Source organism: Chroicocephalus ridibundus, chromosome 12 (genome assembly GCF_963924245.1).
Source record: "Chroicocephalus ridibundus chromosome 12, bChrRid1.1, whole genome shotgun sequence".
Lineage (NCBI taxonomy): Eukaryota > Metazoa > Chordata > Aves > Charadriiformes > Laridae > Chroicocephalus > Chroicocephalus ridibundus.
The window spans coordinates 5,548,327-5,569,671 of NC_086295.1; the positions used below are offsets into that span (position 1 = coordinate 5,548,327).

The 21,345-nt window shown below is 58.5% G+C and overlaps 1 protein-coding gene across 3 annotated transcripts; it reads left to right on the forward strand.

Moving 5' to 3' along the window:
• Positions 1-245: 245 nt before the first annotated feature.
• Positions 246-19,809, forward strand: DNMT3B (DNA methyltransferase 3 beta). 3 transcript variants are annotated; one of them, XM_063349973.1, is made up of 19 exons: positions 246-359; positions 4,394-4,538; positions 5,251-5,360; positions 6,631-6,783; positions 7,233-7,424; positions 8,996-9,154; positions 9,919-10,026; positions 11,072-11,213; positions 11,567-11,695; positions 12,551-12,595; positions 12,876-12,955; positions 13,241-13,353; positions 13,784-13,967; positions 14,224-14,308; positions 14,865-15,010; positions 15,167-15,257; positions 15,522-15,670; positions 16,314-16,399; positions 19,162-19,809. In XM_063349973.1, exons 1-19 carry the CDS (start codon positions 246-248, stop codon positions 19,301-19,303), a joined length of 2,373 nt encoding a protein of 790 aa, XP_063206043.1. In that variant the 3' UTR covers positions 19,304-19,809. The 3 variants fall into 3 exon arrangements, with proteins under 3 accessions (XP_063206043.1, XP_063206042.1, XP_063206045.1); XM_063349972.1 differs by having other exon boundaries at positions 255-359; positions 15,453-15,670; XM_063349975.1 differs by having other exon boundaries at positions 255-359; positions 6,703-6,783; positions 15,453-15,670.
• Positions 19,810-21,345: the final 1,536 nt, after the last annotated feature.

The window sequence follows — 21,345 nt, forward strand, 5'->3', positions numbered from 1 at the left end:
GGAGACGGGGACAGTCAGGTGTCATTATCATCGCTTTATGTCCTCTTGTGCAGGGGAAAGATGAAGCAGTAACCGCTCAGGACGGAGGACCTGCCACCGCTGAGCGAGACCCACCTGCGCGACGGCAGAGCCACTGCAGCCCCCAGCCCTGCCCGCAGCCGCACCAGCCCCGGCCCCTGCTCCACACCGGGCACGTCCCTGGGCAGGGGGCTCGGGAGAGCCAGCGTGGCTCATCTCAGCGGGACATGACCGAGATGAGCATGGTAAAGAGCCTAGAGCGGCTGGAGCAGCGGCTGGCTGTGATGGTGGCTGCCCAGGAGACTTCTCAGGCCTGGTCTTCACTGGGAGAGGAGGGGCCGGTTTGTTTTTTGTTTCTTTTCTTTCAACCGAGCTTTGCTGAAAGGCAGCGGGTGACCGTGCTGGAGCCTGGGGGTGGCCGCAAAGGGCTGCTGCGGTCCGGAGGGGGAGCGGAGCGGGGCAGGGGGGGCAGGAGAGGAAACAGGGGGAAAATGGAGGGAAGTGCCGGAGCGCGGGAGCGCGGAGAGGGGCCAGGCACAGGAAACGGGCAGGGGAGGGGAGAGCCTGCCCTTCTTAATGAGCATATCTGCCAAAATGGGCTCCCTTTCTTACTAAACTGCCAACCCAGCAACTCTTTTCTTCCCAGGATTAGAGGGAAATGTTCGGTTTGGGGAGAGTTAAAGGCCATTTGTGTGCGTGATAGCCCAGAGCCCTCGGAAGGAGCCAGCCTGGAGGGAGCGAGCCCCGGCCATTGGGGTCCTTTATTTCTTTTTGTTATTCAAACAGGGCTTGGGCGATGGCTGCCATCCCAGCCATCATGTAAAACGCTTCCCTCCAGCCTTTTGATATGCATGTCCCTGTCTGGAGGCAAAGTCCGGCTGTCTCCCCTGCGATCTCTCCACCTACTGGGGAAACGCACCTGATAAGGGCCAGCCTGTTTTCTCAAGAAGAAAAACTGAAAACAGCCCGAGCCAGGCTGGGGGAGCAGCCCCGGTCCCGGGGGGCAGCGGGGTGCGGAGGCACGGTCCTGCCGGGACCCCTCGCAGGTGAGCGCAGCCGCTCTGCCCGCTCCGGGGTAGCCAGCGAGCTCGGCCGGGCAGGGACCGGGAGCCTCTCTAAGCAGTTAATATTGTAGCATGGTCCTTAACCAGTTTGGCAAACCTTAAAGAAACTGGTATTGCAAAACTAGGGCGGGATCCGGAGTCAGCGGGTTCATTGTCTCGGTGGGGTATCGCTGCAGGGCACGTCCTGGGCACCAGGCGGTGTCGGGGCTGCCGCTAGCGCCAGTCTCTTGGGGAGCTTGGAGCATCGGAGCCGGAATTCTGCATTATTTCATTCTTCGTGGGTTCTTGTACGAAGCCTATGGCTGTAGTGCATGCCTGTATGTTTGCAGTGTGCTAAGCAGTGCAAACACTGCGGTGCTGTTTTTCTCCTCCTCCCGTGAGACAGAACATGTGAGGGGAGTGCTCTGTTTCTTATTATTTTTGTAATGCCCTGTGTGCACATGTTGGTGTGCGTTTCTGCGAGGGGAGGCGAGGACAAAGGGCTGAGCCTTCCTCCCGAGAAGGAGGTGGTGAGGCTTGCGAGTATGGTGGCTCCTGCGGGAGATCCTCGGTGGCTGGAGGGGCAACGGGCCGGACACCCCTCTTCAGCAGGCAGGACAGTCTGGAGCATGTGGCTTTATTGCTTGGTGCAAAAGGCAGCAGCAATAGGAGAAAGGATGGGAATTGCAGTCCCGCTGCCTCGGTGTAAGTTTTTGGGGAAGCGAGAGTTTAATTAGCTTTGCAGTTTGGGTCATGGTGTGATGCTCCCGTTCCCGCTTGCGTGTCAGAGGATGGTGACAGGATGTCCTCGAGTGATCTCGGGTGGTGCAGCTGGAGAAGTGCACAGAGCAAGCAGTGCGTATGCTCCTGCGTATGCACTGCTTGCTCCTGCACGTACGCTGCAGGCCCTGCCTGCACCTGGGGACCTGAAACGCCTGCGCTTACGCTGGGGCTTGTGGCCAGGTCCCACGGACCGTCAGAGCCCTGGTGTGGGAGTCTCCAGCTCTGCCAGGGAGCAGTTCCTTCCAAAGGGATAGCACTTTTTTTTTTTTAACGCTTTATAACTGGATGATGTCGGAGCTCCCTGAGCACTCAGCAAAGCTGAGCGTGGCACATCGGGTGATCAGTCGTGGCCGTATGTCCCGGGGAGACCTGGCTGCTGTGTCACCCTCCGCTCTGCCTCCCCAGCGCAGTGGTGGCAGGGACACGCTCGCCCGATCGCCTGCCGTGTGCTGGCCATGCGGGGCACCTCTGGGGCTGAGAAAGGAGAAGCCTTTTTGAGCTGCAAGTTTGAACCTCCCAGGCTCAGGCTCCCATCTCAGGCTCCCAAACAGGCTCCTGACAAAGGACCAAATGCAAAGGTCCTCTGAAGGTCCCAGCGGGGTTTTGAGGGTGCAGATGTTTTGCAGGGCTGGGAGGTGGCCATGCTTGCTCCTGTCCTCCCTGGATCCTAACGGCCTCACGCTGCCCCATCTCCCTCTCCCCAGCCTCTCCTCTGGGTCACCCTCGTGCCAAGAGAGCAGTGTATCCTCTCACACCGCCCTGTATGGATTCCTGAGTGAGATTTGCTATTTTTCGTGAGATTCACTATTATTTTGTGAAATTGGCTATTTTTTGAGGCAGCGTCGCTCCTGGCTATGGTCGCTGCCCTTCTGCAGGATGGCTGGGGAGGGTGGAGCAGACCCCGGTGGAGCTGACCCGGCTGTGCTGCACCAGGACGTGTTTTTGCATCCGAGAGCATCCGGGGCCGGCGTGCACGGGGCCGGCATGCGGGACCAGCCGCCCGGGCCGGGGGCAGCCCAGCGAGTCTGGGCAGCTCCCAGGAATTGTTCGCCGGGTTCTGGGAGCAGATGTGCTGCAGCAGTGGGATTTCTGCACACAGCTGTAGGGGTTTAGGCAGCTTTAGACTCCCTCTGGTGCCGTTGCTCTCCCTCTCATCCCTTTGTTGAGGAGACGTGTCTTGGGGGGGGGAGGCAGGACGTGCACCCGGGGGCTCTGCCTGTGGAGGTGGGTGCGCGGACACCTGTTTTCCTTCATGTTTGGATGTTACCAGGGTTTTAAGGCTGCCCTCGGCATCCGAAATATCAAACCCCGACTGGTCTTTGTTTGTCAGAGGTGCTGACAGATGATCTCAAAGCAGAAATCTCAATTGTTAAGGAAGCAGTTGGAGGCGATGCTGAGCGAGAGCGCCGGGGAGGGGGTGGCGGGGCTGGAGCTGGGGTCTTTTTAGGGCTGGGGGGTGTGTGTGTTGCTTTTGCTTCCTAACAGTGCGTTAGGTGGGTAAAGCCCTGCTTGCTCCTTAGTTTGTTGAGCTGAGCTACGTGCTCCTGAAATGACTGTGCTGGCGAAGGGGCAAGTTGCAGCACAGATCCATAGCCCAGCAATGAGGCAGCTTCTTTAGCGTAGCCCTGGGTGCCTCTGGGAGAGCCTGGGAGCTTCCACCTCCGAAAACAGGATGCAGGGAGGGCACCAGGGGGAGGGCAGAGGCATCTGGGTGCAGGCGAGGTGTGCTCCGCCTCTGCTGGGGGGACGTGTGGCTGGGCTTTATCTGCACAGCAGCAGCTCCTGGGGTGGGGGGACACTGGGGTGGGGGGATGCCGACACTCTTTCCCCAGTCCCCGGGGTTGGGTGATGGTGGTGTGTGAGTGCAGCCAGGGCAGACCCCTGCCCTGCCCCTTTGCCCTGGGGCTGGGGGTGGGGGGGAGCTGAGGCCAGGGCAGGGGGGCAGGAGGAGTTTTCTCCCTTTGGGAGAGTGTAACTCACTGCAGGCGCCAGGACTTTGCCCCCCGTGGCGAGCCGTCTGCCCTGTCCCACTGCTGCCGTAACAGCCCACCCACTGCTGGGTTTGCTGGGCAGCCGGAGCACAGTTGAGTCTGGTTCCCGGGGGGGTGGGATGTCCCCTGGTTTCTGCAAGGTGGCTGGGAAGTGCAGCTCCCCTCTGGACAGGGTCTCAAGCTGCAGCCGGGACCCCTCTGGCAGAGCCAGCCTGGGCCGGGCAGCACCGTGCCCAGGAGCACTCCATGGCGTACGGATGGCAGGGCTGGGCCAGTGCAGCCCCGGAGAAAAGCCCCGGCACTTCCCTAAGGACAAGCAGGTTGCAACTGGGGCCTCTGTTCACTGGAGCTGGTGGATATTCAGGGCCACCACATTTGTGGGGAGGTGTTGTCCAGGTGCCCATTGGGTCCCGATACCATTCCAAATGCGTCTCCAGTTAGACCCCTCTGCTAAGGGCATGAGAAGTTGTGGCTGGCTTGAAGAGCTTACTCTGGCTACTTTACCTTCCCTGGGGCTTTCTGCACGGCTAAATTTCCTTTCCATTCTGGCTTCCACAGGCAACCATGAAAAAGGACAAGAGCCATGACCGGGATGAGGCAGACTGCAGGGCAGAGCTGATCCTCATCAACGGGGACTGCACCGATCCCGCTAATAACACACCTGCCCTGCTTCTGGAGGCGAATGGGAAGCCCAGCGCTCCAGGTGAGTCTTGCCGTGCTGTGCCCGGGGTGCTCCACGCCTGGGATGTGCAGGGATGCATGGGGCCAGGGATCTCCCAGCCACCATCCCAAAGGGCTTCCCGGGAGCATCACAGCCGTGGCCGGGGTCACTCCATGACTCCACTGGGTTTCTGCTTTCTGGTGGCGCATCCAGGCCATGGTGACAGAAGCGGTTGTGGAAACGCGTGCTGCGCTGGGATGCTGGCTCTGCCCCTTGATGGTTTAACCCCCCTGGGGAGGAGGGAGGCGGGGAGCCGCCACATGCCCAAGGGTTGCTGCCGGCTGCATCACAGCTCCTGGGATGCTCTGGTCATAGTCCCCAAATGTCAGCTCTTGGGTTCATGAGGTCCTTGCTTTAAATGAACTGGTGACAGGCCCTGAATAGTGGGCTTTGAATGGTTTCCTTGTGCCTCTGAGCTTTCAGGAACAAAAAATTACGTAAGAAGGTCCCCACAAGTGCTATTAGAGTCCCTCCCAGTTTTGGGTGACCTGGGACTGCCAGTGTCAGCAGTACCATGATGGGGAGCCTTGGGGACACCGCTTGTCTTCAGCTCTTGGCCACATTTCTCCAAGATGAGGTTTCGTTTTTTTCAAATCGTGCCTTGCTGCTCAGAGCAGCCGCGGGCGGAGGCGTGCAGGGACACGGCCGGGATGGCTCACGGAGCCTGAGGCTGCTCTGCCTTGTCCCTGCACAGATGCTGGGGGCCTGGGGCTGCCGTCCCTGAAGAACAACAAGAGGGTCAGCAAGGGAGACCTCTCCAAGGAGGACCTGTCCTGGCCGCTTGCTCTCGCAGGGGCGCAGGAGGTAAGTGCTCGCCAAAGCTGCTGTAAGACCTCGCTGCCCGGGGGGCTTTGTGGGCTGTTGGTGGGGGGCAGCTGGTTCCTGGGATACCCGACTATTCCCCTCTGGGGCAGCTCTTGCTCTTGGTGCTGGGGGAACAGTCCAATGGCAGACGCAATATTAATTTACAAGCATAATATTTGTTTTAAATTCCTGATTTACATTATGTCGGCAGCAGCAGGAGGGTATGGTGCGTGATGCAGTGATGCCCACTACATGTTGCAGCAGTCTAATAATTATTATGCTGATGTTTTCTTTAAAAAGGCTTGGCTGTACTGATGGACCAAAGCATCTCGTGTCTCCCATTCTCAGGGTGGCCTGCTTTTAGCTGCTGTGGGGCTGGATCCCAGTTTTGCCCCCCCTCCTTTTGTTGACTAGGTTGACAAACCTCCAGGGTCTGGAAGCATTTTTGCCTTCTGGCTTTATTGTTTTGACTTTGAAATGAAACCCCAAGGTTGGAGATCTGCCTGTGATGAGGCAGCTTCCAAAAGAAAGAGCCATAAATCCAACCGGGGTGAAAATTCTGCTTTCCCACTACGTTCGGTTTGGGGGCTCTTCACTTGCAAAATCTCATTTCGTTTTGAAACTCTTGTTATGCCGGATGCAGGAAACATGCCTGGGTTAGACTGATTGTAAACTGCGGCTGCTGAAGCCGCAGGGGAAAGGCTGCCCTGGGTGCCTCTGCGGGGCCAGGCTGTTAGGGGGGAGAGCACCCACGCCTGTGTGAGAGCACCCACGCATGTGTGAGTAGGGTGCCGTGCCTGGGACGGCTGCTCTGCCGGGGCTCGTGGCTTTTCTGGTGGCCGGTCCTCCCGGCTGCTGGCCTCCCGCTGGTCTCAGTCGCACAGCCATGGCTGTAGCTGCGAGGAGGGGAGGGTATAGGAGGGTATAGTGGAGGATGCACATGAGAGCTGGAAACAAAAGTTGTTGTAAGCAGCTGCTGGTGGGATGCTGCCCCCCTGCAGGGTGCTGGGGGCTGCAGCAGTGCGTGCTCCTGAGCATGGCTGTGCAGCCCAGCAGAGACGCTGTGAAGTGCACGGTCACACCAAGGGGCTCAGCCTGGGTCCTGCTCCCACAGCCGTCTGCGCTCCTCTTGCCTTCTCCATGCTCCCAGCCCTGGGGCTCTGGTGCTGCTAGTGCCCAGCCCTGAGGAGCAGGGGCTGTGCCTGTCCCCAGCATGCTGCTGGCATGGGGAAGGCATCCGTGCCACGGCACTTCTCTGTTCTGGTTGCAGGTGCGGCCCCGGGGCAGCGCCGGTTGGGAGAGCAGCCTCAGGCAGAAGCCCCCCGTCCGCCTCATCTTCCAGGCAGGGCAGACCCGGCACGAGATGAAGATCAAGGAAACGAACAGCGTGGAGAGTCTCAGGGACCTGCCAGCTCCCCTGCGGGTGAGGGTCTGCGTGGGGCCAGGGCTTCCCTGGGGCTCTGGAGACCTTCACTTCTGCTGTGCCCTGGCCAAGTGGCTTCAGACATGTTGTGGCCTCTGCCTGCTTCAGTTTCCCCTGTGAAGTGGGGGTGTGTGTGCTGTTGCTTGCCCCTGCTATGAACAGGGTGCTTTGAACACCCTCAGGTGAATTGAGGAGAGGAAAAGGGAAGAGAGCAAACGGTGCACCGTTTTCTATGTGTCTTGCAAGTAAAAGCAGAGCAGTTCTCCCTCAAACGCCACAGTCCTGGGCCCTCTCCTCCGTTCCTGGCTGTGGTGGTGCCCCTCTCCCTGGCTCTCCCGCTCTGATCCCTGGCTGAGGGGCTGGGGGTGATGTGGGGCAGGTCTCTGCTCCCCTCCTCCCCTCTCCCCGCCTTCCTACCACTCTCACACTCTGCTCCCTCCGCTGCGCAGAGCTCCAAGCGGCGCTCGACCACATCCATCCCCGTGACCACCATCGACCTGACGGAGGAGGACTCCCGGGACTCATCCCGGAGCAGCAGCACCCTCTCCGGCAGCAGCTCCCAGGAAGGGCAGAATGGCTCCGCCGAGCTGGGGGCCGAGGAGCCGGAGAGCAGAGACGCGGGGATGGCGCTGGAGTACCAGGTATGGAGGGGCCAAACTCTGCCCGGGCACTGGAATCCTGCGCCTGGGACGGTGCGGGGCGAGGAGGAACCTTCCTGGCTTGTCCCAAGCCTGCAGGCGAGGGGACCTTCTGGAAACCTCACTGCTGCTTCTCCCGCCTCCTCTTCCCTGCCTGCCCTTCCCTGTGTGTCTGGGGTGCGATGGTGCCGGGCTGTCCCTGTCCATCGGGCAGCGGGGTTGATGCTGCTCCGGGGGCACCCTGCTGCAGATGGTCAGCATGCGGGGACCAGCCCCGCTGAGCCCCTGCCTGTGCCACACGGGGGGCTGCCAAGCCTCCAAGGGCCCCCGAGGGACGCGTGCGCGGCACACGCCGGGCTGGCAGCCATGCCCGGCCCCGCCGAGACAGGCAGTTGCATGCGTAGAAAATGTTTCTGTCGGGGGGATGCTGGAGAGGAGCGAAGCTGCTGGAGCTGCAGAGGAGCGTGATTCAGTGCCTGCGGGCGTCAGGGCAGGGCCCGAGACTTGCAGGAATTGGGCAATTGCTTCTTGCTGCATAATTAGGTGCCTAATTGCAGAACAAAGCTGGGAGGGAGGGTTCTGCAGGCAGAGGGGACTGCTCCTGTGCGAGGTGCCTCCCTGGGCACAGCACCGTGCCAGTGTGGCGCTGTCACACTGCCTGTTTGAGGCTCTTGGCATGGTCTCACCAAAATTCCCACCTTTTTCTTTTCTTTCTGTTTTTTCCCTGCCCTATTTTTTCTGCTCTCTCCTTGGGAAGAAGAGGAGGGTGGGTGCCCTCTCTCCTCTCCCTGGGGTGCAGCCAGATGAGCTGAGCTGTGAGCCCCATGAATGGGGGTTTCCACACACCCAGGAGCGACATCGTCTGCTCGGGGAGCCCAGGGAGCAACCTCTGTGCAAAGTCCTCCCTGCAGCCAGGCAGGACGCGTACCATCCCCTGCTGTGTTCCCCACGTCCCTCGGCCTGGGCTGTGCCTCGTGGCTCAGCAGCACCGTGCAGTGAGCTCAGGTCTCCTGGACAAACACGGCTGCGATGGCCGAGGGGATCGGGAGAGTCCGGCTGCACTCCCCGGACCTGCTGCCCTCCTGCCTTGCCCGTCCCCATCCCCGGGGCCGCTGCAAGCCCTCCTGTGGCAGCCGGAGCTTCCTAGCTGTTGGTTTGTGAGGGCAGGAAAAAGCTTCTCGGTGTTTGCAGAGACCCCGGGAGGGCAGGCAGGAGTGGGCACGCACGGGGTGCGGGTGCCAGGAGGGCTGTGCAGGACGGAGCACGCACCGTGCTCTGCGTGCCAGGCGCCGGGCTTGGCGTGGGGCTGCCGACGCACAGACCTTCGCGCCCAGCTCCTGCGTGGTGCAGGGCTGGCAGCCAGCGCTGCCGGGGGCGTGTTCGGCCATTTTTTTGAGGGAGGGGGTGCAGCTTTTATAGATCCTTGCACAGAAGTCCATGTGCGCTGCAGCGAGTGACGCGCGTGGCGTAGCAGCTCTGCGGGGCACCCCGCGGCCGTTCCCCCACGTGGGCGCTCGGATAAAGCGGGGAGTTTGTGCTTTTGGCTGATCTGTGTTGTCCTCTTCTGCGTGCAGGATGGGAAAGAATTCGGAATTGGGGAGCTCGTCTGGGGAAAGATCAAAGGTTTCTCCTGGTGGCCTGCGATCGTTGTCTCCTACAGAGCCACGGCCAAGCGCCAGGCTGTCTCGGGCATGCGGTGGGTGCAGTGGTTCGGAGATGGGAAGTTCTCTGAGGTAAGCTTGCTGCCTGCGCCTGATTTCAGCCAGGCTGAAATCCCCTCCCCTGCACATTTCGGCCGTCTGTCCCATTCCTGGGGCTGCCTCCGGGCTGCGTGTGCCCAACTGCGGCCTCCCTGGGGAGGGACCCTGGTGTTTGGCATAGTCAGGCTCTGGCATGCTCTCGTGGCTCTAGTGACTATAACTAGTGCCTGGTCACCATAGGTTGGTGACAGAATCTGGCAACAGGGATGTCTGTCCCTCCCATTCGCAGGGTTTTGTCCAAGCCCTGGTCTCTAGGGCTGCCCCCATTGCTCCCTGCCTGGTGAGGGATGCCCTCCCGGAGCCCCATCACCCCTTGGCCATCCTGCGCCTCCCCTGGACTGCAGACGGGAGGGAGGGAAGCGCTGGGAGGGGAGCGCTGTGCCGGGTGCCCGTGCTGCGCCGGCTCTGCCGGCAGAGGTGCGGTGCCAGCAGAGGGTGCAAAACACCCGTCCTAGTCGCGAGTGCGATGCTGCTGCCTCTGCTTTCCTCCCTCTGCTGTTTGTCGCCCTCTGCAAAGCTGACGCTGGGTTTCCTCGCCCGGCTGCACGGTCCAGACAAAGCCCCGGCATGGCTGCAGCCTGGTGCCCTTGGCTGCGGCGTGAGAGCCATGCTGGGAGCTGCTGTGCTGCAGGGATGGGTCTGCGATTCGGGGGGCACGGTGCCGTGGGGGACACAGCCCAAGCAAGGCATGCCTGTGCCCCTGTGCCTGCAGGTAAGCTTTTGTCGCTCTCTCCCAGGTTTCTGCAGACAAGCTGGTGGGACTGATGGCCTTTAGGCAGCATTTCAATTCTTCCACGTTTAATAAGCTGGTCTCCTACCGACGAGCCATATACCATGCCCTGGAGGTAACTGCGGAGCAGAGCTGGGGTTGGATGGATGAGGTGCCAAGTGAAGTGGCTGGGCTCCGTGGGGGGCAGTGGGATGCAGGCAAGGACAGGCTGTGCTCCAGGCGGCGGATGCAGCTGAGCCAGCGAAGGAAAGGCTTTGCAGGGGCAGGAGAAGGTGTCCCAGACGGGAAGCTGGGCGTCTGCTCAGCCCCAGGCGCCTGCAGAGCTCGGGCAGTGTGTGGGGAGGTGGTTGGGGCTGGGGCTTCCCCGCTCTGCCCCTCTGCACATTGCTCTGCTTTGCATCTGGGAGTGGTTCTGGATAATGCCTGCGGATCACCTTGAGAGAGATCAGTGCAGGAGCTCCTACCGCAGTCCAGAATTAATCATTTCCCCCGTCTGCTGGGGCGATGTGGACAGATGTCTGTAGGAAAACCCTCCTTTCTCTGCTGGGACTATTTCCAAGTGCAGCCATGGGGCCAAACCCTGCTTATCCCGGGAGATTCACGAGTAGTTGCTGCTGCTTCAGGGTCTCTGCTCCAAAAACAGCCCTGGGGCCAGGCTCCCTCTGGGGACTCTGGCGTGGCAGCATTGTGGTTGAAGGCACTGTCACACTGCCAGGAGGTGTCCTGGGCTGGTGCTGGATGCCCTTTGCAGTCGGGGCCGGCACTGAGCACCCCATGGGTCTGATCCCCATCCAGGGGAGGCATCACGCTCCGGGTTACGGTGCTGCAAACTCACAGGCACCTCTTCTGCCTTTACTTTTCTTGCCGGGTGGCCAAGTCTGGGCGAGAGCTGGGGCTGGGCTGTCCCTGCTCCCAGCTGGGTTGGGGCTGGTGGGGGACAGACGGGCTCCTTACAGGGAGGGGAGGCACAGGAGTGCAGCCGAGGGTACACCCTATGCCGGAATCCAGCAGCTGCCGCTGAGCCGGGGACGCCGAGCGTGCACACGTGTGTTTGTGGTGGAGAGGGTGCCTGGGACCTGGCGGGCATGTGGGCCATGCTCATTGCAGCTGGGGACAAGCCCCGGTCACCCTGGCCCACGCCGTCCCTCTTCTCTCGGCAGGTTGCCCGGAGCCGGTCGGGGAAGACATTTTCATCCGCCCCCGGGGAGTCCCTGGAGGAGCAGCTGAAGCCCATGATCGACTGGGCGCTCACCGGCTTCAAGCCCTTGGGTCTCAAGGGACTACGACCGCCCAAAGCCTCAGGTGAGGTGGTGGCGTGAGCTGGGCATGGGGCTGGCGGTTGGTCCTGGCTGCACCTGCTCGACCTCTGCAGTGGCCATGCTGGCCTGCTGCTGAGGTGGCCCTGGGGCTCCACACTGGCGTCCCCCACAGCAGCATCACAAAATGCCAGAGTAAAGCACCCTCAAAGCCATTGCTCTTGGAAGTCATGACCTAGCTGAGCCTCAAGCCATGCGTGGGGAGCCTGGGCGGTCAGAAAGAGCTCTGCATTTGTCTGGGATGGGGCCTGGCTGGGCTTGGCAGGAGATGTCCCCCCGTGCCCTGGGGAGCTCCTGGTGCTGGAGGCTCATCCCCAGGGAGTCACCTTTCCCTTGCAGAGAACGGGGCCCTGAGGAACGGGACTGAGGAGGTCCTGTCCCTCGAGCAGTGTCCCCCCACCAAGAGGCTGAAGACCAACCCCTGCAACAACAACAAGGAGCAGCGAGTGGAAGAGGACCAGACCCGAGGTAACGAGCAGCGAGAGCTGGGGAGCAGCATGGCCTGGGCCATGCATCCTGAAAAGCACTGGGAAACATCTCTGGGAAAGGGCTCGCATCTACACAGGGGCCATGAGCTTCGATTCCGAAGAAAAAAACTTTTTGTTGCTCAATTTGTGCCTTACAAGACACAAAACCCAACTGCAAGACATGGCACCACAAGCTGGGCTCCATTATTTGCTCAGCTTGGAAATGATCTGTGTGTTGCTACTTTAAACTCTAGCTCTAATATCTCAAGCCGTGAAAGGACATGGGTTTCGCACCAAAATTTCTAATGTGCCCGTGGCCTGCCTTCTGGAGCACCTCTCCTCAGAAGGCAGGCTGAGCGAGTTCTGCCCGGAGAGGAGGCTCCGGGTAGACATAGCCGCTTTCCAGTATCTGAAAGGTGCCTACAAGAAAGCTGGAGAGGGACTTTTTAAACGGGCATGCAGTGATAGGACATGGCTAATGGCTTCAAAATGGAAGAGAGTAGATTGAGATTAGATATCGGGAAGAAACTTTTCACTCTGAGGGTGGTGAGCCCCTGGCCCAGGTTGCCCAGAGAAGCTGTGGCTGCCCCATCCCTGGAGGGGTTCAAGGCCAGGCTGAACGTGGCTTTGAGCAACCTGGTCCGGTGGTTGGTGTCCCTGCCCAGGGCAGGGGGTTGGAACTAGATGATCTTTAAGGTCCCTTTCAACCTAATCATTCTATGATTCTGTGATTCTCTGTGCAAAGAAAGCTGTAGCAGTTTTAATGCAAGAAATCAGGCGTCTCTAAGTAGAGTGCATTTAAAGTTTGCTGCATAAGGAATGATAAATCTCTCTTTTTCTTTTTAATTTTATAAAGAGCAAATGGTTTCTGAAGTTACGAACAACAGCGGGAGTCTCGAAGGTAATCGATTGCCCCGTCTCTCTTGGGAAAAGGTGTGGGGCTGGTGCAGGTGCAGGCAGCACTAGGCAAAGATGGTGGGTCCCTTCTTAACTGCACCATGTAGGAAGGGGGAGAGCGCTGTGATCGCAGATTGCTGGGAGCTGCAGCTGCGTCTGGACCTGCACGGGCTCAGGCGAGAGTCTCCAGCATCCACAGCCCGCCGTGGGGTGGAGGTGTGGGGTTTGCGCTTCCGCGTGGGGTTCCCTACCCCGGGGTGAGCGGAGCTCTCTCTGTCACACAGACAGCTGTTTGTCCTGCGGGAGGAGAAACCCGGCCACCTTCCACCCGCTGTTCGAGGGGGGCCTCTGCCAGACGTGCAGGGTAAGTGCCGCCGTGCCGGGGCTGAGCCTGGGGCAGGAGGATGGGGTGCCGAGTCCAGCCCCGCTGCAGCCGGCGCTGCCGGGACAGGAGGGGTGACTGTGCCGGGTCCTGTATCCACCACGGGGCTGTCCCTCGGCATGTTCTCTCCACTTGCAGCACCGAGGATGTGCATCTCCGAGCTCTCAGGGTGCACCAGGGACGAAGCAAAGCTATGTTCCCTCTTCACCCTCTGAGCACAGATCCTGATCCTCCGTCCTTCTCTCCTCCCGCTTGTCCTTTCGCTAGGATAGATTCCTGGAGCTCTTCTACATGTATGACGAAGACGGCTACCAGTCCTACTGCACTGTCTGCTGCGAAGGCAAGGAGCTGCTGCTCTGCAGCAATGCCAGCTGCTGCAGGTGGGCCCCGTCTCTGCTCCTCGTCTCTGCTCCTCTGTCCCAGCTCACAGCAGAGCTCCTGGGGAGCCACAGGGAAGCAGGGTCATACGTGAGGCTGGGCAGGATAGTCCAGGGGTCTAGTGGGAGGTGTCCCTGCCCATGGCAGGGAGGTTGGAACAAGATGATCTTTAAGGTCCCTTCCAACCCAAACTATTCTGTGATTCTATGATGCTCATAGAATTGTTGGATTCTCTCTGAATGGAGGAGGCAGGAGCTTTACCTGGGTCACCAGTTTGTGTTTGCAGCCTTAAAAACCAAGATACTGCATGGAACAACATCCTACAGGATGGGGTGGGGCTCTGGTGCATGGCAGAGGAGACCCCAGGAGAGGCTGGGGTGACGCAGAGGGATTTCTGGAGGTGACGGGCACGAGGTGTTGTGATTTGGGCAGGTGCTTCTGTGTGGAGTGTCTGGAGGTGTTGGTGGGGCGAGGGACGTCGGCCAAGGCAAAAGAGCAGGAGCCCTGGAATTGCTACATGTGCCAGCCCCAGAGGAGCTACGGGGTGCTGCAGCGCCGGCAGGACTGGAACACTCGCCTGCAGGACTTCTTCACCAGCGACAAGGGACAGGAATACGTAAGGGCTGCGGGCAGGCAAGCCCAGCGCACTAGGCTGTCGGGGAGAGGGCTGCAGAGGGCAAGGCGAACAGCTGAAAATTCCTTGGCTGTCTGCCTTGGTCTCACTCATCCACCCTCTCCAAGGGTGTTGGGCTCTTGGCCCTGCAGATGCTCCCCTGAAAGTGGAGGCGATGCCTGTAGAGCCAAAGGTTTGGCCTCACAGAGCATCACAGCACTGCCAAAGCTGGGGCTTCATTGCTGTCCTTTCATTGCAGGCTGCACCCAAAATCTACCCAACGGTCCCACCAGCAAAGAGGAGACCTATTCGAGTGCTATCTTTGTTTGATGGCATTGCAACAGGTGAGGCGTTGGAAGAGCACCGTCCTGGTGGCTTACAGCACTGGATGTCAGGGATGAATAGTTTAATGGACTCAAACTTGTCTCTGAAAGCTTGGTGGGGAGAACAGGATGAAGGGCAGGGGCATCCCCATCAGAAGGGGATGAGGGAAGGGGCTCCCATTCCTGATGGACAGGGCTGTGGAGGAGGGAGGGATGGAGAGATGGAGAGAGGGCATGGGAATTTTGCTCACAGAGGTTCCTGCTGCACTGAGTGTGGTCTCAGGTAGCTGGTTTCACTGAGAAGCAAGAGCTGTGGGCGTGCTGGTAACCGGGTCTCTGGTGAAGAAATGCCTGAGGGCGACTGATTTGACTCAGTTCACTCAGCTCTGGAGTTCTGCTTTCTGGGAGCAAACCTGCCTGGAGAAACGAGTCAAAAAATAGGTTGCTCATCCAGAAGTCCTGTTTGACTGCACCCACCTAGGACATGCAAGAGTGGCCACATCGAGCGTCTGTGCTGATGAAGGAGACTGGGAGACTAAAGAGAGCACTGCAACCTCAGACCTCTGTCCCTTGGCAGGGTACCTGGTGCTGAAGGACTTGGGCATCCAAGTGGAGAAGTACATCGCCTCGGAGATCTGCGAAGACCCCATTGCTGTGGGCACCATGCAGCATGAGAGCAACATCACCTATGTGCACGACGTCAGGAACATAACCAAGAGAAATGTGAGCACCGCTTCTGCGGGCGGGCCGGGGAACGTGTCCCCATGACCGCGTGGGTCTCACGCCACCAGCCCTGGGAAGGGCTTGCCCCCTGCCCTGCTGTGGAGGAGAGACCTGCTTACATGGCATTTCCTAACTGCGTCTGTCTGTTCACTCTAGATCGAGGAGTGGGGTCCCTTTGACCTGGTGATCGGTGGAAGCCCCTGTAACGACCTCTCCCTTGTGAATCCAGCCAGGAAGGGGCTGTACGGTAAGGCTGCTTTGCCTCTGCAGGGCTGGGTACCCCCGGGGTGTTCCCGAGGTGTGGAGCCACCTTGAAGTTCAGAGAAGTTGGTTCAGCCCCAGTCTGCATTAGTGGTGGCTTCTCTCTGACCTACAAACCATGGGATGGCACCTGCAAAGCACAGGCTGTCTCCATGCCAATCGCGGTGGGGAGGGCAGCCAGGACCCCCAGAGCTGTGCCCCCTGTGCCACAGCTGGTCCCAACCTGCTGCTCCCGTTTTGTCCCTTGTAGAAGGAACCGGGAGGCTGTTCTTCGAATTTTACCACCTGCTCAACTACGCCCGTCCCAAGGCGGGAGAGGAGCGCCCCTTCTTCTGGATGTTCGAGAACGTGGTGGCCATGAGGGTCAATGACAAGAGGGACATTTCTCGGTTTCTGGAGGTAGGGATTGCCACCGTCTTCGGGAAAGGCGTCAGAGCAGGAGACACTTGGGCTGTGCAAGGTGTGCTGAGGCTGTGAAGGTCTGGCTGTGGTTTGTTATGTCCCCAGCGCTGGAAAGCCCCTTGCCTGATGCACGCACCAGGAGTCAGCTGTTTAGTCTTGGCTCGGGATCCCCTCTGGCTTTCAGGAGGTTAACCCCAGGCACTAGTTCTCTGGGGGAGGGTTTTTGCCAGCCTTGCAGAAAGCATCTGTTCAGAGCAATGCCTGCCTTTCTAGGGAGGTCAGGGACTGGAAAGGATTTTTAACTCTGTGGTAGCCAAGATGGGCTGTGGGTCAGCAGGAACCCCCGTATGTAGAAGCTCCGTTGGAGGCTGACAGCCCTGATCCTGTCCCAGAGAAATCAGCACTGAAGCGTGCTGTGATTTTCATTAGCTCCTGGCCACAGCTGTGGCGTGGTAGCCCATGTGGCCAACCTGACCGTGCTCTGGGGTGGAACAAGGGTTTGTTGGGGCTACATCCTGAGGAGGATTTGCTGAAGATTTTTAAGTTGCTGCAGTACAGCAGAGAAGGGCTTGGCGTGCAGGAGATGGCTGAGCCCGCACCTCCTCTTAACTTTTATTCCCCCCCCTCTCATGGCCTGCAGTGTAACCCGGTTATGATTGATGCTATCAAGATATCAGCTGCCCACCGAGCACGCTATTTCTGGGGCAACCTTCCGGGGATGAACAGGTAATCAAACGATCGCTGGCGTTTTGTTTTGTTTTGTGGTGCTTGCGTGGTTGGTCTTTCCTCCTTGGCCCTAAGCCCAGCTCCTGGGAGCTGAAGAGCTGCAGCTCCCGTACGGTGCAGTTTCCCTGCGGCGATGTGCACATCATAACGCGGTTGTTAATGAGCAAAGATGAGACTGTGGGAAAAGCGTAGCAGCGTCCTCTGCCCCCGGACCTGAAGCCCGTGGAGGGAAGAGAGATGGGGCTTGCGCAGGGTGCTGCGTGGCGTGTCTGGCTTGGGGATGTCCATGTGCACCAGCCTGTTTGAGACCCAGGCTGACGTGGGGTGCTCTGTGGTAGTCCCATGCCCCGGTCAGTGCCGTGTAGGGGTTTGCTGGAGGTGAACCCGAGCAGCTGCCTGGGCTGGGGACGCTCAGCCCGGTATGGCATTGTGGGGAAGCTCACACTATGGCAGGTGGGGGCAAAGCACGACCGCGCTCCTCCAAACTTTGTTCACGCCTCGTAGCACCCCAAATTCACAGCAAAACACAACAGAAGGACTTGGAGTAGAGTAAAACCCAATTGCTCGCAGACCCTGCACACCAAATACTTCTAGCAACAAAACCTGGAGTTTTCACCCAGCCAAAGTCTCGGCCAATAAACACAGACCGGTTTTAAATATTTTTGCTTGTTTATATTTAAGTTGCCAGTGTTTTGTTGGAGTTAAAAATAATTAAAGCTGAGCTAGAGGCATGTAGGTATTTGAAAGTGAAATAGCAATTACCAAGCCTTTGTCGTGTCATGCCATTTAAATGACACCAGAACTTTCATCTGGTTGTAATGAGGCGGAAGAGCTGGAAGCGCCCGACGTGGGTGACTCAGAGCCATCTCCATGAAGTAGCCCAGGGCGATGCTTGCAGAGGTGCCTTGCTGAGCAGAGGCAGGCAGGATGGCACGGGCACAGGGCTCCTCCGAAAGCGCCACTGGGGAACATGGGTTGGCAGTGCCCGGCCCCGTTAGGAACAGCTAATGAGCGAGGACGGTGATACTGCTCAGGATGTACAGGGCTCTGACCGTGCTGGGGAGCAGAGTGCCCTTCCCGTAGGAGACTCCCGAAGCTTCTGGCCTTGCAGGGTGGATCAGGAAGGGAGCTGCCCTGGGAAAAGGGATCCTGCGCCCGTCCTGGGAGGCTCTGCTCTGGTCTGGTGTGTGCTGGAGCAGGCGGGAGCCGTGAGTTTATGGTAAATGACCTCTGACAACTTGGTGGTTGCTGAGAGAGTGATGAGTTGACCTTGGCCAAGCTGGAGAGGCTGCATGAGGACTTGACACGCAGAGCTGGGAGGAGGAATTTTCTATTGTCTTTAGATATTTAGTGTTTGCTTTTTACTCCCCAGTATTCAGTGCTAGCGCTGATTCCCGGCTGAGAGATTATTGGTGGCTCTTCTGTTTTGCTTTTCCTTTTATTTTCCTAATCCAATTTTAAAATGGAGCCAGCATGCCGGGGTCTTAATCCCTGCCAGCATCTCCTTTTAACTGGGAAATCTGAGCTCTGCTGGGGTGCGTTCCCAGGGGATCGGTTGCTGGGTGTGCTGGTGGCGGTGGGCTGGGACCCTGCTGCAGCTCACGGGGACGGCCGACAACTGCCTGGAGCAGCGACACTCCAGTATTTGACACTTCTGCTCCAGCCTTTGAGGCAGGCGATCTGCGCAGGTGATGGGTATTTCAGTGGGGAAGCTGTGGTGGCTGTAGGAGATGCCAGTGGTGTGATGAACACACTGTCGTTCTTCAGGAAAGCTCGTCACACTCACTGTTTCACCTGACAGGCTGCACGTCAGGGCACGTTGGTAAGACAGGAGTCCCTGTATTGCATCCTGGCTATGAGAAATTGTCTCTTAATTTCATCAAGACTCAAAACCTGAGATGGCAGTGACTGCCCAGGGCTGCTGCTCTCCTTGGGGTGTATATTTTGGGGTGTATGTCAACATCTCTTGTCCATCCTTCGGCTCACCCAGGGGCACCGGTGTTTCAGTACAGTGTATATCAGTGCAACTTAGTGGACTCCAGAGCTATAATAGAAATCTTTAGCATGGCTGGTGGTTAATTTTGGCTGTCCCCGGTGTCTGTAAATGCGGTGGTGCTGTGAGCTCCCGGAGCTGGGGCAGCTCGCTGTTCTCTGCCCGCAGGCGCGTCTGGGGCGGGAGGCTGTGCACATACTTGCCACGTATAGATTTCCACGGGCCAGCAGGTGCAGCGCGCGGTTCCTTCATTCCTGGCTTGACTCGCTGGGATGGGTCGCATCCCAGCTGGCTCTGTGCACTTGGTCCCTGTCCGCACGTAGGTTAAGTCGCATGGGGCAGATACACTTGCCCAGATATGCGTGGGATGATGTGCTGGGCTCCCCGTGTCCGTAGGAGCGAGGCCGTAGGAGGTGTGGGCGCTGCTCTGCTGCCACTGCCCTGGGGCGAGTCTGCCGCTGGCTCGGGGCAGAGCAGGAACGGCTGCGTTGCCTTTGCTGAGTGCTCTGAGGGCTTCAGGGGGAAAGCGATACGTATTTGCTCTGGGAAAGAAAACGGGGGAAGCGGCAGGGAGCACTGGCTGTTAGCAGTCGGGAGCTTCTGCCAAGCGAGACTGTAAAACAGGGGCTGGGGCTCAAGGGGGGGGGGCCATGGGCTGGATGCGGGGATGGGTCAGAGGGATGCTGCGTCCTGGCCGTGGCCAGTGGGCACCGGGGGAGCGGGGCAGCCACCAAACCTCACTCCCCCATCTCCTGCCTCGGCTCTGCAGGATCTTTGGCTTCCCCCTCCACTACACGGACGTCTCCAACATTGGCCGCGGGGCTCGCCAGAAGCTGCTGGGAAGATCATGGAGCGTCCCCGTCATCCGGCACCTCTTTTCCCCGCTCAAGGATTACTTTGCCTGCGAATAGCAAGCCGAGCGTCCCTCGTCTCTCTGGTAAAGATGCACAGCACCGCTGCCGTGGCGGGCGAGGGACGGGCACGGCTGCCGGACTCTGCCGTGGCACCATCCCTCCCCAGCCATGTGCCGCGGGAAGGCAGCCTGGCCCCGCAGGGAGAGCTGAGGAAATGTCTTTAACCAAAGAACCTGGCAGGGTAACTTTTCTTTAAAGGGACTAACGGCAGTGATCTGTAGAAAATGATGGACAAAAGAGCTTTAATTGCCCAGCGGAGGAAGCTCTATGCATAACTGATGAGATGAGAAGTCTCCTCCAGAGCATTAAATATTCCGTTTTAGCCTAGAGCTGGAAAGTCACAACTTGCTGAGCAGTAAGTGTGGAGGCAGCTGCCGGGGTGCTGCAGGCAAACTTGAAACTATAGCAAATTATTGCTTTTCCTAAACAAACAAAACCTCTCTTGAAGCAACTGCCAAAAATCCCCAAACTGTAGCAGCAGGTGTAAGGGAACCCTGGTCAGGTTACATACACTGAACATACAGGATTACAGAAACCAAATCTTTTTTTTATTTTTATTTTTAAGAATTTTTTGATAAACTTTAATTTTGTTGTTTAACGTCTATTGCTGCTTTAAGGCATTACATAAGAATGTGGAGATTCCTAGACCTGAATGTAGCTGAAACTGAACTGTGAGGTGATAGAGTTACTTTTCTAGCTAGAACTAAAGAAATAATGTTTTATACGTTTGGCTGTAGTTTACAAATACTCACTACTTCCTTTTTAAAGCGTCTAAAACTTTTCCTTACATTTTAAAATCCTGCTGAGTGGTTTGAAAGCTTACACAGTTATCAGAGGAGGAATCGGGCTCCAGTGTCCATAAAGGAAAATGTTCTCTGAGCATTCATTTCCCGAATGAGTGCGGTGCATCAGCAGGAAGGATAGCGTAGTGGTCAATGTCGTCTTCAAAATACAGCCCCCTAAAATGTCACGTACAGTGTCACGAACCCGAGCAGTATTGGCAGTGCGTTAGCTGTGGTGCAGGGGGTTCCTTGCAGGGAAAATCCCACCTGACCCCAGAAGGACCGCAGGGCTGTAGGGTCCGGGAGGGCGGCGCTGGCCTCACCCCGCACCCATCCTGCGGCGGCAGCGAGGTGGGAAAACTGCTGCGGCTGGGGCCTGCACGTGTCCCTCTCCGCTGCAGGTCCTGGGAGTCCGCAGGGGCTGTATCTCTCCCTCCCTGCGTGCCCGTCTCCCTCTGTGTGACGTTGTGCGCAGAGTTGGGATGCTGCTGGTGCTCTTTACGTGCCCAGCCCTGGCCTGACGGTGCCCTGAGCGGTTCCTGGGGCCGCACCCCCAAACTGGGGGCTCCTGCTGCCACCGCTGTGTTCACTTTTGATTGCTCTCCTCTGCTCCCTAACTTTTCCAGAGTGATTATCTTGCTGTCCGTGAAGTCCTGGGCGCACTGTTCCCATGGCCAGCGTGCGGGCAGAGGCTCTCCCCCAGGTTTTCTGTAGCCACAGGGCTACTGTCCTGCCCAGCGTCTCCTGGGGACTCTTGACTCCAATGCACATTTCAATGCACTGAAACAACTCGTGACATATATGTACCCCTCAGTCCCTCCGTCCTCCCCTACCTCTGCTGTTCACTACAACCTGTCGCCTGGGTCTGGCAGAGCCCTTGGCTGCCTTCTCAAAATTAATCCTGTGCAAACCATGCGCCAACCCTCCGCCCGATGCCAGGCTGCCTCACGAGGTGTTGTACAGCATCAGTGGGAAATGAGAGCTTCCCTCCTCGCTCCTTCTACCTCTCTGACACATGGGGACCCCCTTGCCACCCCCGTCTCGGGCGGTGGAGGACGGCAGCCTCCCCAGAGGAGGGAGCCTCCCATTTTCCACTCTTCTTGGTGCGGAGCTGCTTGTGTGCAGCTTTCCACCTCATCCCCAGGCTCTGGGGACCATCTTCTCTCCCTCTCCAACCCAAGGCTGCACTCGGGAATGGGCAGGAAGGGAAGCCCAGGTCGTTAAAAGGCTTTTTTCCCTTGATCCTGCTGGAGGTTA

Bases quoted from the DNA above. Each gene is read 5' to 3' on its own strand.
- DNMT3B (XM_063349972.1), top strand. From the start codon at position 255: ATGAGCATGGTAAAGAGCCTAGAGCGGCTGGAGCAGCGGCTGGCTGTG. The intron at 5,361-6,630 runs GTAAGTGCTCGC...TTCTGGTTGCAG, and splicing joins CTCTCGCAGGGGCGCAGGAG to GTGCGGCCCCGGGGCAGCGC. The intron at 12,596-12,875 runs GTAATCGATTGC...TCTGTCACACAG, and splicing joins CAACAGCGGGAGTCTCGAAG to ACAGCTGTTTGTCCTGCGGG.